This window comes from Branchiostoma floridae, chromosome 16 (genome assembly GCF_000003815.2).
Source record: "Branchiostoma floridae strain S238N-H82 chromosome 16, Bfl_VNyyK, whole genome shotgun sequence".
NCBI lineage: Eukaryota > Metazoa > Chordata > Leptocardii > Amphioxiformes > Branchiostomatidae > Branchiostoma > Branchiostoma floridae.
In genome coordinates this window covers 12,045,590-12,057,452 of record NC_049994.1, presented here as the reverse complement: position 1 = coordinate 12,057,452, position 11,863 = coordinate 12,045,590, and the positions used below count along the sequence as shown (strand labels likewise).

The window sequence follows — 11,863 nt, the reverse complement described above, 5'->3', positions numbered from 1 at the left end:
TCCTTGTATACCTTTGTACGATGAAGCCTTTCTGTAAAAGGACCTATCACAACAACTGTCTCATTAGTTCACCCTGCAATACCTTTAAACAATGAAGCCTTTCTAAAAAAGCACCGATCACAACAACTGTCTCATTAGTACTGTCATGTCACATCTGAGCTTCCGTACCTTGTGTCGGCCGCATTAAGCATGTCTTCAATAGGATAAATTGGCAAGCGTGGAAAACAAGCAATGATAAATATATACGTCAAAACTGACCAAGATGACCGGGGATCGATAAATCTGGCCTGTGTGGACAGGTGGTCACTTTAGATTCTTAATCTTAATTTAATGTATGTATCAATTGGAAAAAGTATTTAAGGGGCCACCAAAAAGGGGTCAAATAGGCCAGCAGGTGGTCCTTATGTAGAGGTGGCCATTGTACAGATTTGATTGTATATCAATCATCAGGTGGTCCTTACATACAGGTCCCAATCTGTAAAGGTTTGACTGTATATCAATGGTCAGATGGTCCTTATGTAGAGGTGGTCACTTGTACAGATTTTACTGTATATCAATGGTCAGATGGTCCTTATGTAGAGGTGGTCACTTGTACAGATTTTACTGTATATCAATGGTCAGGTGGTCCGGGGAATAATAAAACAACAAAAAAAGAAGGAAAAATGAACAAGAGTTTTTCTAGTGTTTTCATTTTTTTGTCCACATTTCCAAGAACATACAAGAGAAGAAGAAAAGAAAAAGGGATGTGTCAAGCTACCCACGACAGGTTACGAGTACTTCTCAGCCGAGCTCCCACCAACTCACTGCTGCCAACTTGCCACATCCTCATTTACAGTACGCCCTAGCTGGATCTATGTCTCTTGAAAAGAAAACACGATACGTTCCCACAGATACTAGAAAAAAGACAGGAATTTGGTTTGTAGAATGACTGATACACCAGCTTACACATAGCTGGCAGCCACGTCTGTCCGAAGGACGACTGGGGTGTGTTGATACGTCTTATCTATAGCCTGCACTCGACAAAACGCTGGTAAGGGCTTCTTGAAGAAACGAGATTTGACTGTTCTTCAAAGGGTGACTAAGACTTGAGTTGTGCTGAGACCAAACGTGAGAAATCGTAATTGCTTCGTGAGGAATCGTACTTGCCTACAACAGGGTTATGTATATAAACCATTATTATGCTGTATTATCGAGTCTTATTCAATTATCGTGGAAAGCTAAGGAATATCTGGGCTCCAAGACTTATTCTAAGGGTAACTATTTAAATACTACCTGAATGCCTGCCAATAAACACTGTAGGCGACCGTTTCGTTATTTGGCGTAGATGTGAATGACAATAGAAAGGGTAGTTGTCAAGTATGGACGGTTCTGGGAATATTAATAAAACGTATGCGTATCAATCGTATCACCATGCCCATATCTATCTATGTAGGACAGTTGATATACAACCCTGAGCAAAACACGAGACAATGCTATATATTCCTTGTGTGGACACTGGTATACTGTTATCAACATATACAAGTCTAGCATTAGCATGCAGAGCTGGATTGTCTTTTTACTGTCATAGATAAAGATTAGTTCTTTGTTACTTGTCTAGAATAGTCCAACTGTCGTGCATGTATAAGTTGCAACGGTCGCGCAGTAAAGTGCATTTTCTATGATCAAAGCTCGGCGTACATGTACTTACAATGTATAGCTGAACAATGAATACAGGACTACTTTGTCAAACCATGCCATTGAATATACAGTACATAGAGGAAGAAGCTTTATCGAGGTAACCAAAAGTATAATGACATTCGAACGGTCAACTAGGAACTACAAACTAAATAATATACAAAACAAATTTTAAATTCGAATATCCGTAATATCACATCACCACCAAGTACGGATAATAAAATTGTAGGTGTCAGCATCTTTTTTTCTCATAACAATATTCATATATTTGCACTGGTAGAGTTTTTATGGGTCGTGTGAGGTGAGGTGTTAATAGACATATACATTCAAACGTGTCCCTTAAAATGTGTTGCAACTAAAGAAATGTAAATAACTTATTACGTGAGACGTCATATGTAAAGCATTCCATGAAAAGGAATTTATTTCCAATTTGTTTTGGACAGAAGAGACAAAACCTTTTGTCAGGGGCTATACTGACTGTAACTCCTACATTCATGTATGCAGTGTTTGCAACAAAACACCTGTGCAGCACGCATGCAGTATATTTCTTAATCCCAACAAAAGCCACTCCTCTAAACGCCCAGCATTATAAGCCTCCATCAGGCCCTACGTGGGTGCGGGGATCGTAGAATTCGGCAAATAAAATTGAGAAATTGTCCAGGGGAGTCAGTCCGCGCTAAGGTTAGCCTCCCCCTTGCGCGGCCGGCCTAACCCTCTAGTAGCAAAGCTCCACTGGCAAATTATTCTCCTTGTAATTGTCAGCGTAGTCAGCGAAGTTCTGGTAGAGACGGAACGGAACGCTGTTTACCTATCCTGGCCATGGGTGTATATACTGCTTAATTACACTCAGCAAATCGGGAATGGTGCTTTCCTTAGCCTCATTTGCGGACTTCTAACAGCGCTGGCTTTTATCTTTTGGTTGCAGCGCTGATTCGGGATTTTCAACATGGGCTAAGGTTTTCTAATGCAGCGCGGAAACTCCCTCTCCGGCATTAGAGAACTTAAGCTAATGCTTGTTGCAAAACCGCAAACCAGCGCCCCGGCCCCGTGTTGTTCAGAGCTGAGCCCCCCCCCCCCCCCACCAAAAAAAGCCAGTGCTGCAAAGTCTGCGAAGGAGGCTAGTTTACCTGTTGTATTCCAATGTTATAAATAAGACATTCATGGATGTAAAGTTTTCTGGTATTCAATCTGTGATGTTGAAGAGATGACTACTACCTATATAAACTCTTTTTTCATCGCAGCCCTTTTGACATACGCATGTCTGCATAATACATACATACTGTGTGCTACTTGCAAAATGGGTGCTATGTCTATACTGCGCCCCCAGTAGATTACCACTGCATGACAGGACGCAAATACAGTACTGTTCCTCTGCTAACTTGGTACACATGTATACAGTCGCACTACCGATAAGAATCTGTAACTGTAACAATAAAATAAAGAAATTACACAGACTAACACAAAAAAGTTAACGTTTTATTAGTATAAAATGATAAAAAAATATATTGTATTCGCATACATGTTTGACATTGTCCTGATATTAATATACTAACACACGGTCCTTACGGCAAAGTGCATAAAACCTTTATATTACAGTGTATCAATGCATAAACTAGCATAACATTTGCACAAGTCAATGCAAAAGTAAGGGTAATGATCTAACCTAAACGTTGCCGCTAATGCCATGAGGAACAAATATCATTGTAACCATGTATCATGTGAATCATTTCAGGACAGGCGATCGGGATTGTTCAGAAATGTAGTACATGATGGGGATGAATTTTATACCTTGATCACCAAACATGAACACAACTTGATTAGTGAAAATACACAAAAGGTCCAAACAACATGTACCAATAAAAATTTGATATTTTGATATATGCCGAAGCTGACGAGTTCGTATTTGTTTTTATTTTTGGTCATATAACTTTTGGTTTGTTACGCTGTGGTATGCTGGACCTGCACGTGTGGACTTCCGGGCACATTTGACCCAGTTATGACGTCACACATCACTAACATTAGTGTTAAAAAGGTCAAATTCCCAAAAGCCTTTTGACTTCGATAAAGCCACTAGAAGTACGTGTGGTTGTGGCACCTTGCTGAATCCTCACTCTAACAATACGAATATCGCGTTCAAGGCATATTCGTAAATTTAAAGTGAGATCCAAGCCAGAGATCTGCAAACGGGATCATATTTACGTCGACCAGATCACACTTTTGTTTCGGCTGTCAGGTCGGCCGCCTCGTCGTCCTTCGGTGCTTCCGAATTGCTCGCCTGTGCTGTTTTCCTGTCAGAACAAAAGATAAACATATTATCTTAGAATATCATCGGCATCAGCATTTGTTATCAACAGGTAGTCTCAAAGGAAGGCCCAGTGGATAGCAGTGAACACTAATGGAAATCTGCATTGGCGATAATGTAAAAATAGGCAAGTTCAGGGTGTCATAATCTCATCCGTGAACGTTCCAGGTCATAAGAACTCACCCCACACAGACGCCCGCTATCTCAAGTGTCCCAAAGTCTAATTTTTAAACTTTCTGACCAGCGAAACATATCGCAGCTGTCAAATCTGCCGCCATCTTGCCGTCATTTTAGGGACTGGCCACTTCAAATTAGGGCCGAAAAGATGGACCAAAACCTTGTGTTTTTTTTTGCCGAATCTGAACATCTGCAACCTACACTGTCTCACCAATATGAAATGTTTCTTACATTTTCCTGTTACAAGTCGAAAATAGGCTAAAATACTGTATGGACTCGTTTGGGGCATTCTGCGGCTGCGTCAATTAGGGTCATTGCCCTGGAGGCTAGCCTTACCTAGTGAAGTTTTCGGACTCTTGCAAACTCTGTGGTAGCTTGGTCCCCAGGGTTTCCGGAAGCAGGAGTACCAGACCGGCGGCAACCAGAGCCAGGGTTCCGGAAGTGATGTAAGGGAGAGGTGACCATACGTCATGCAGGAGGAAGACAAACGGGGCCACGATGGCACCGATACGGGCACACATGGAGGACGCACCAACACCAACATTCCTGCCAAAATATAGGTAAAAGTCAACGTTAAGGTGGACTCTCACTTCACTTGGGGCAGCGGTGCGGCACTGCGGGGTTCGTACATGACCCATTGTGTATTTTGTTGTCTTCTAAGTCACACTTTTACGTATTACGCAGTACCTGAAATATTAAAAAACATAGAACCAAATAGTGCCGCAGTGAAAAACCCCGCAGTGCCGCATCGGTGCCCCAAGTGCAGTGAGATACCACCTTCCTGTTCTTCAAATGACTATTGCAAGAAGAAGTAAATATTAGTATGTACATGTAATCTTACACGCATTACGCATTTGTCAAATGTTGCTTTCAATCCTGACGAAGGAACGGAAGTCACGTGTTCGTAAGCCCATGTGACCGTACTTGTTTGCATGGTTCATCCATTCAGAAGAAGGCGGTGGCTACTACTGTTGACTGTGGCTATTTCGCGATTTCATTATCAAATGATGAGAGTACTAGTAATACACTGTGCGGTAAATATGCCAATCTCATTTTAATGCCGGCAAATGAAAACCACAGGGTGCTGCTTACATCATCAAATATGGCGTCATGTTGCGTCCATCCCAGTCAGGACACAGCATGACGCTGTATTTGATGACGTAATATGACGTAGGTTGTAGAATGTGAAAACAAGCCCATCTTCAGTACCTGACTACTGTGGGGAAGATCTCTGTAGCGAACACGTAGATGGTCCCGAAACAACCAGCTGCTCCGAACTTCCCAATCACTGCAAGCACGGTGATCGCCTTGGAGTAGGCTGTTGTGTGTTAAAAAGAAAAAGAACATTCATTTATAAACAGTTTAGGGTAATAAGGTTGAGAAAGAAATATGAGTTATGGCAAAGCAGACCGAACACCAAGGTTTGCATATCCGCTTTTAATGTTGCTTCTACATATACATCTGTATACGTTGTGTCTGCCTTGGATACTTTAACACCGATTTCCAGTTTCAAAAGGTAAAAAGGAAAACTTACAGTGCCAAGACCAAAACCTGTGAATATTTTGTGGCTACATACTAGTATACAAAATAATAAACAAAATAATGACAGAAGTGAATTGATACGACCATCGCTCAAAAGTGAATAATGCATTGATGCCTTACCAACTGGGATGAACATGATACAAAACGTAGACAAGCCAGCAACCAACAGGAATGCCAGAAGTGACCACCGGCGTCCGATCCTATGGAGAAACAGACACTCAGGTAGCGTACTTCTCGGGATATTTCACAAGAATCATGTAGAAAGTTCGTACACAAAAAGCACAAGACATAAAAAAATTAATTGAACGGTAACTATTATGACAGTTAGCACTTTGCATGGTTTGTACTATTGATAAATGCTGCTCTGAATCTGGATGTAAAAATACCGAATACAAAATAAAACCCTGACCTTACAATCTTAAAGTAGGAGTTCTAGACACTTAACCATCTCTGCACTGCACGCTCATATATCAGATTGGCTGAAGAAATTCTTCTAGACTGACCTGTCCATACAAATCTTTGCAAGGATGTAGGCTGGGATTTCCACAGCGCAGGAGACGAAGAAGTTCAGGTAGGGGTTTCCGGCCAGGTTAGTAGCATTCAGCGCCAGGCCGTAGAAAACGAACCCTGCGACAAACCTGGAGAAAACCGTCAGTACGGGGTATGAAATACAACGATTATTTCAAAATTCTACCTGTCGTAACGTTGCGATCAGGAACCCTTTTTTTACATTGAAGTAATATTCAAGCCCTTTACCATATACACATCTTCAATATGTATCTGATATAACTGTAGGCTTATTCAAATTTAGTGCAATTTGCGTGTGTGTGTGTGTGTGTGTGTGTTGCAAAATTACCTCGCTCAATGATAAGGCGTTCGGTAAATAAATAATTGGTTGTACACATGTTGTCAAAACGCTAGGCGGCGAATTATCAATTTTACAGACTACGAGAACTTAATACTCTTTAAAGTTACCGTGGATCCTATGTTATCTTACCAAACGTCCATGAGGTAACATTTGAATGTTCGTAACAAATAAAACATACCAAGCATAAAACATGATGAGGGATTTCCTCCGAACGTTGGGTGTCCTCACCAGGTCAATCAAGTTATGGCGCGACTTGGGTTCTCCGTCTGTCTGTGATAGTTAGAGAAACTCCGGTATTGATCAAAGGTTTAACGTAGCTCCGCTATACTCACACATAACTATAACGGAAAATAGCATAACATCAGCTCATCGGTTCTAAAACGTTACGCGACCGAAGCAGTTTGGTCAGGTATGCTGAGGAGGGCCATAATTGCACGGCTGCAATAATTGCTTTAAAATATGTGGTATCAACCGTTATTAGGTGATTTTACATATCTAATTCTAGTGCAAATTCATTAACATAAAGGCAAGTGTTGTATAGTCATAGTCAGTTAGAAAACTCCGACGCCACGTCATAAATAATGCTTAGCTTATGATCAAAAGTATTTTCGTACTTTGCCGCCATCTGTTTTCCCCTCCTCTTCAAACAGCCCTTCTGGGATGTCTTTCTTGTTGGCGTCAGCGACTTTTCGGAAAATCTCCACCGCCTTGTCCTTCTGGTTGTTGGCTAGGAGCCAGCGGGGAGACTCGTTAATAACCCTGTAAATAGGGACAGACTCGATAGTGGTAACATGTAAAGATAAGTTCATTAAGAAGCTCATGGTAATTGTGTATGTATGTCTGTCTAGATATCTATGTGTATGTGTGTGTGTGTGTGTGTGTGTGTTTGTGTGATGCGTGTTTGTGTTTCTGCATGTGGAGATGTTTTAGACTTGTTACCTACCCCAAGAGCTACTACAGTATTTACTACAGAAAAATGAAACAATAAACGATGTCCAGAGCAAGAGTTCCACTGCAGCCCAAAGAAGGCCGATAGGGGGCCCACAAACGACGGCCAACTTTGGCATACCAATACCTCCCCTCAGACCAAATATCATCACAATTAAATTGTAATTGTATGTCAAACCATTTTCCACACAGATACGCACACAAAATTACCGACAACATAACTTAACTTCTCTGCTTTATAGACGTAACTAAAAAAACAAGAAAAAAAAAACAGACGTACCACCAGTATACCATAATGAAGAGGACGTTAGGGAGAGAGATGGCCAGCTGAAGCCACTCCCAGTACCGGATGAGGTAGGCGACCAGGGACAGAATCATCCCTCCTACCCCAAAAAATATCACCAGGAACATGGAGATCAGCGTGCGGTGGTCGGGCGAAACAAGCTCTGATGCTGGGAAATAAATAAAGAGACAAAATGTACAAAATGAAGTAGAACAGCGAGCTTGACACTTTGTTGTAAAAAAAAAAGAACGTTCATAGAACATCATCATTCCTTTAGCACAAGGGAATAAAGTTTCGTTTTCAGTGAATCTCTCTTTTTCTCTGTCTCGTTCTCTGTGTGTTTTCTTTTTTGTACTGCTGTTTCTGCATTTTCTGCACGAGGGCGCTAACCATCAGGGGGTTAAGTCAGTTGTAGTCACATGGCATGATTTGATTCGAATTCTCATTTCCACGTATTGAAACCGACATCATGAAGGCCATCGGGCACTGTCACATTCGTCGCATTACGGGTGTACATAAAATAAGTATTGGTTATTCATCCCATTTTTTTAGCCCTGAAAAAATATTCTGGAAATACGTGCTAACTACGAAGAGTTGTGCTAGCATAGGGTACAAACCTCAAACCCATTTTATACCAGAATTCATTGAACATCTCACTAGAAGTATAATAAAGGGATAACACCCCCGCTATCTCAATCTTTTACCAATAGGTGATTCTTGAACCTCTCTTTAGCATAATAAAGGGGTAACACCCCCGCTATCCCATTTTTTTACTAAAAGGTATTTCTTTAACCTCTTTTTAGCATAATGGTTTTCCTTAGGACAGTTAACGATATTGCTGTGACGAACGAACCCAACTGTCTTGTAATGTAGAATCGTACGGCCAAAGAACTCTATTACCTAACACAAATGCTGTCAGGAAAACTCCGGAGTTCGTTGCTCCAATGATCATGCGGAGGAATACAAAGAGCCAGTAGTTGTGCGCGAAGGCCGTCGACACACCAAACACCAACATTATGAAGAGAGAAAGAAAGTAGATCTTTTTCCTGCCAAACCTGTAAAAAAAAATACGCAAGAATTATAATAAAGAACATGGCCTAATATGGTCCGCATACGTGTACGTCTGTAAGCCATGCATATGTGCGATATGAAAATTGATAACACAGAATGCGATGAATGTTGTGTGGTGAAAATATGCAATCATAAACACGAAACAAACCTGTCAGAGAGGTCGCCAAAAATGACAGCTCCCAGCAACACCCCCACCATGAAAATGGACTGTGCCAAACTTCCCATCCATTTCCGACCACAAACGAGATCGTGCTAAAACGTGAAAAAAGAAAGAAAGTGATATTAGCTGCATACTAATCTAATTTACAGTTTAAAAAGAAAAGAAAGATCCCGATTGGAGTCTCTGTCGACTTGGAATGTGTTATGGTGGACATCCATTTATTTTTCTTAAGTTGAAGTCAATACTTCGTGCGTAGGGGACAATCCGACATGATACAAAGTTATAAGTACTTCTGACTTTCTTTCATAGGAATATTTTTTTAATTTACAAACTCCAATACATGTAGGTATACATTTATATGCAATCAGGATCTCTTTCGTATGATTGCCTACCCTCACACATATACTTTCATTATCTCTCTCTATATCTATTTACATCCTCATTTGACTCTCTAGCGACCCTAGCTGGTATAGCTCAAAGCCATACTGGACTAGCTAGGCCCGGCCAAATCTCCCCGCATGACAAAATCCCGGTCCTCGGGAAAACCTGCCTTGGCTGACTACAAGTCTGGTTTCCAGGGTAACAGATAGACTAAGGACCCACAAGTTCATGACCGTCTGGGGTGAACACGGTACTGCAATCAGCCACGCAGCTGTTTCTTGTTGGAGTTCGCCTGAGGTTGATCAAGAAATGTCAGACATCCTGCGACATTTCGTGGTGGACTTGTATGCGCGAAAATATGCAAATTGCGAGTTGTGGACTTGTACGCGCGAAAATATGCAAATTGCGGGTTGTGGACTTGTACGCACGAAAATATGCAAATTAGCTGATTCTTAAGAAGTCTTTGAACTTTTTCGCAGTTTAAACTTAAAAGTTTAAAAAGAAATGACACAAAACGGACTAAGGTGACATATTGTTGCACTCTAGAGTATCAAACCTGATTTGTCAATTTTTCAGACTTTTCGCACTAAAGAAGTGTCAAATCTGCGCGTGAAAGAAACTATTTTATCAAAGAATGGAGGAAAGCCCCAAATTGTTCCATTTTACAATACAAAACCTTGTAGGGAGGGAGGGGGTATTCTCAAGTTGTATAACACTGTCAACGTATGTGTGAAAATACTGCATACGATTAACATAAACCTAAACTCCAAGCAGATCCTATGGTAGCAGTTTTCCTCCCCTGTCCTCACCTCCATGGTAACGGACGTTTTGAAGCGACTCGTGTCGTACCACCAGCCGTGATCACACGGGACCTCCGGCAGGCCTGTGGTGTTCCATGGGTCCATATCATCCACTGGTACAGAAGTCAGGTCGTACCTGTACGGACGGTAATAATATCACGTCATTAACATCTAATCAACTTTGCAGGCCTGTGGTGTTCCACGGCACTGTATCCTCCACTGGCACCCGGGCTGGTACATAACTCAGGTCGTACCTGTACGGACGGAAAGAACATCACGTCATTCACATCTTATCATTGACATATTTGCTCCTGCTCCTTCCTTAGGCCTACGTCACATTTCCAACCCGGGGCCCGGCCGGGCAGCTATCGGGAACTAAAAAGTATGATATAAAAGACACCAAACTACACAAGACGCAAAGAGAAAACTGTTTTTATGACATGGTTAAGGCGTCTTTATCGGCCTTTCTATTTTGTATATCAAACATAAAGACGATTCAAAACAGTAATCGAGATAAAACGCATAAAAGATCATAAAAACTCCTCAAAAACAGCGGGAGCCGAACGTCTGCTTGGAGAGTACTTGCACATAGACGTACATGTTGTCTTGGTGGCAGACTGCCAGGTTCCGCTCACGGTCTTTCCGGTTACACTCTGTATACATGTACATGTGTAGGTTCAGGAGGTGAACGTCTTTCCTAATAGATCCTAATAGGATCTAATGTTGTCCATCAATCTCTTACGTGGTCGTCCCTAGTGGATTTTGGTCCTTTCGTGGTCATCTTACATGCTTCAAATATCATAACACGGCTTCACTGGCATGGTACTATCAATCATCGTCAATAGCTTTGAGCCGTCCCATGTTGAGGATGAACAATTGTCTTAATTCCAAACCTTCATTGTTTTGCAACTGCATCTGCATCGACGAGACTCACTGACCTGTTACAAAGTGCCAAGCGTCCCGCACGTGCTTTCAGGGGTTACGACCTTGAGGGCCCTTTAGGGGTGTTTGAGATAAACGATCGCGAGGTTCTCGGGGTCATCAACAATGCCGCCCCCAGATACCATTCCTTTGCAATTAAACATGTTAACATATCATTTAATTGAGATTCTTTGACTTACACACCTCTTGCAAGAGCTCATGGTCCACACTCCGTTTTCTGTAGTCCCCGGAAAAACCAACCGTAGTCCATCGTCCTCGCCAAACCTGACCGTTATGTTCTCTAGACCCTCTACTGTACAGTGGTGTGGCGGTTTAGCGCCGAGGAAAGCCATAGCCAACATGTGTCCGGCATAGGGGATAGCTGTAAGCGACAAGAGGAGGCATAATCGCCGCTGGTAGGTACCGAAGCCGCCGATGTGCCTTAGAACTTCGTCGTTGTCCACCATCTTGACGTCTGTACTGTACAGGCACAATGAGAGGGCCAACGGTGTCGCCTTACGGACTAGTCCACCTTTGCAAGGGGTGAGGATCATGGCGTTTACTCTCTCCTTTACTTGTCTAATTCCGGCCAATAAACTAAGCAACCATCCTATTAACCAACCAACCAACCAACCAACCAACCAACCAACCAACCAACCAACCAACCAACCAACTATAAACCAACCAACCAACTATAAACCAACCAAGCAACCAAGCAACCAACGAAGCAACCAGC

At 42.0% G+C, this 11,863-nt stretch overlaps 1 protein-coding gene across 1 annotated transcript; it reads right to left on the bottom strand.

Moving 5' to 3' along the window:
• Window positions 1-3,136: 3,136 nt before the first annotated feature.
• LOC118432771 (organic cation transporter protein-like) lies at window positions 3,137-11,724 on the bottom strand. The gene is made up of 12 exons (XM_035844391.1): window positions 11,332-11,724; window positions 10,216-10,342; window positions 9,014-9,117; window positions 8,695-8,849; window positions 7,792-7,963; window positions 7,178-7,322; window positions 6,742-6,833; window positions 6,190-6,333; window positions 5,816-5,925; window positions 5,363-5,471; window positions 4,490-4,699; window positions 3,137-3,962 (listed from the first exon to the last, which is right to left on the bottom strand). Exons 1-12 carry the CDS (start codon window positions 11,679-11,681, stop codon window positions 3,884-3,886), a joined length of 1,797 nt encoding a protein of 598 aa, XP_035700284.1. The 5' UTR covers window positions 11,682-11,724; the 3' UTR covers window positions 3,137-3,883.
• Window positions 11,725-11,863: the final 139 nt, after the last annotated feature.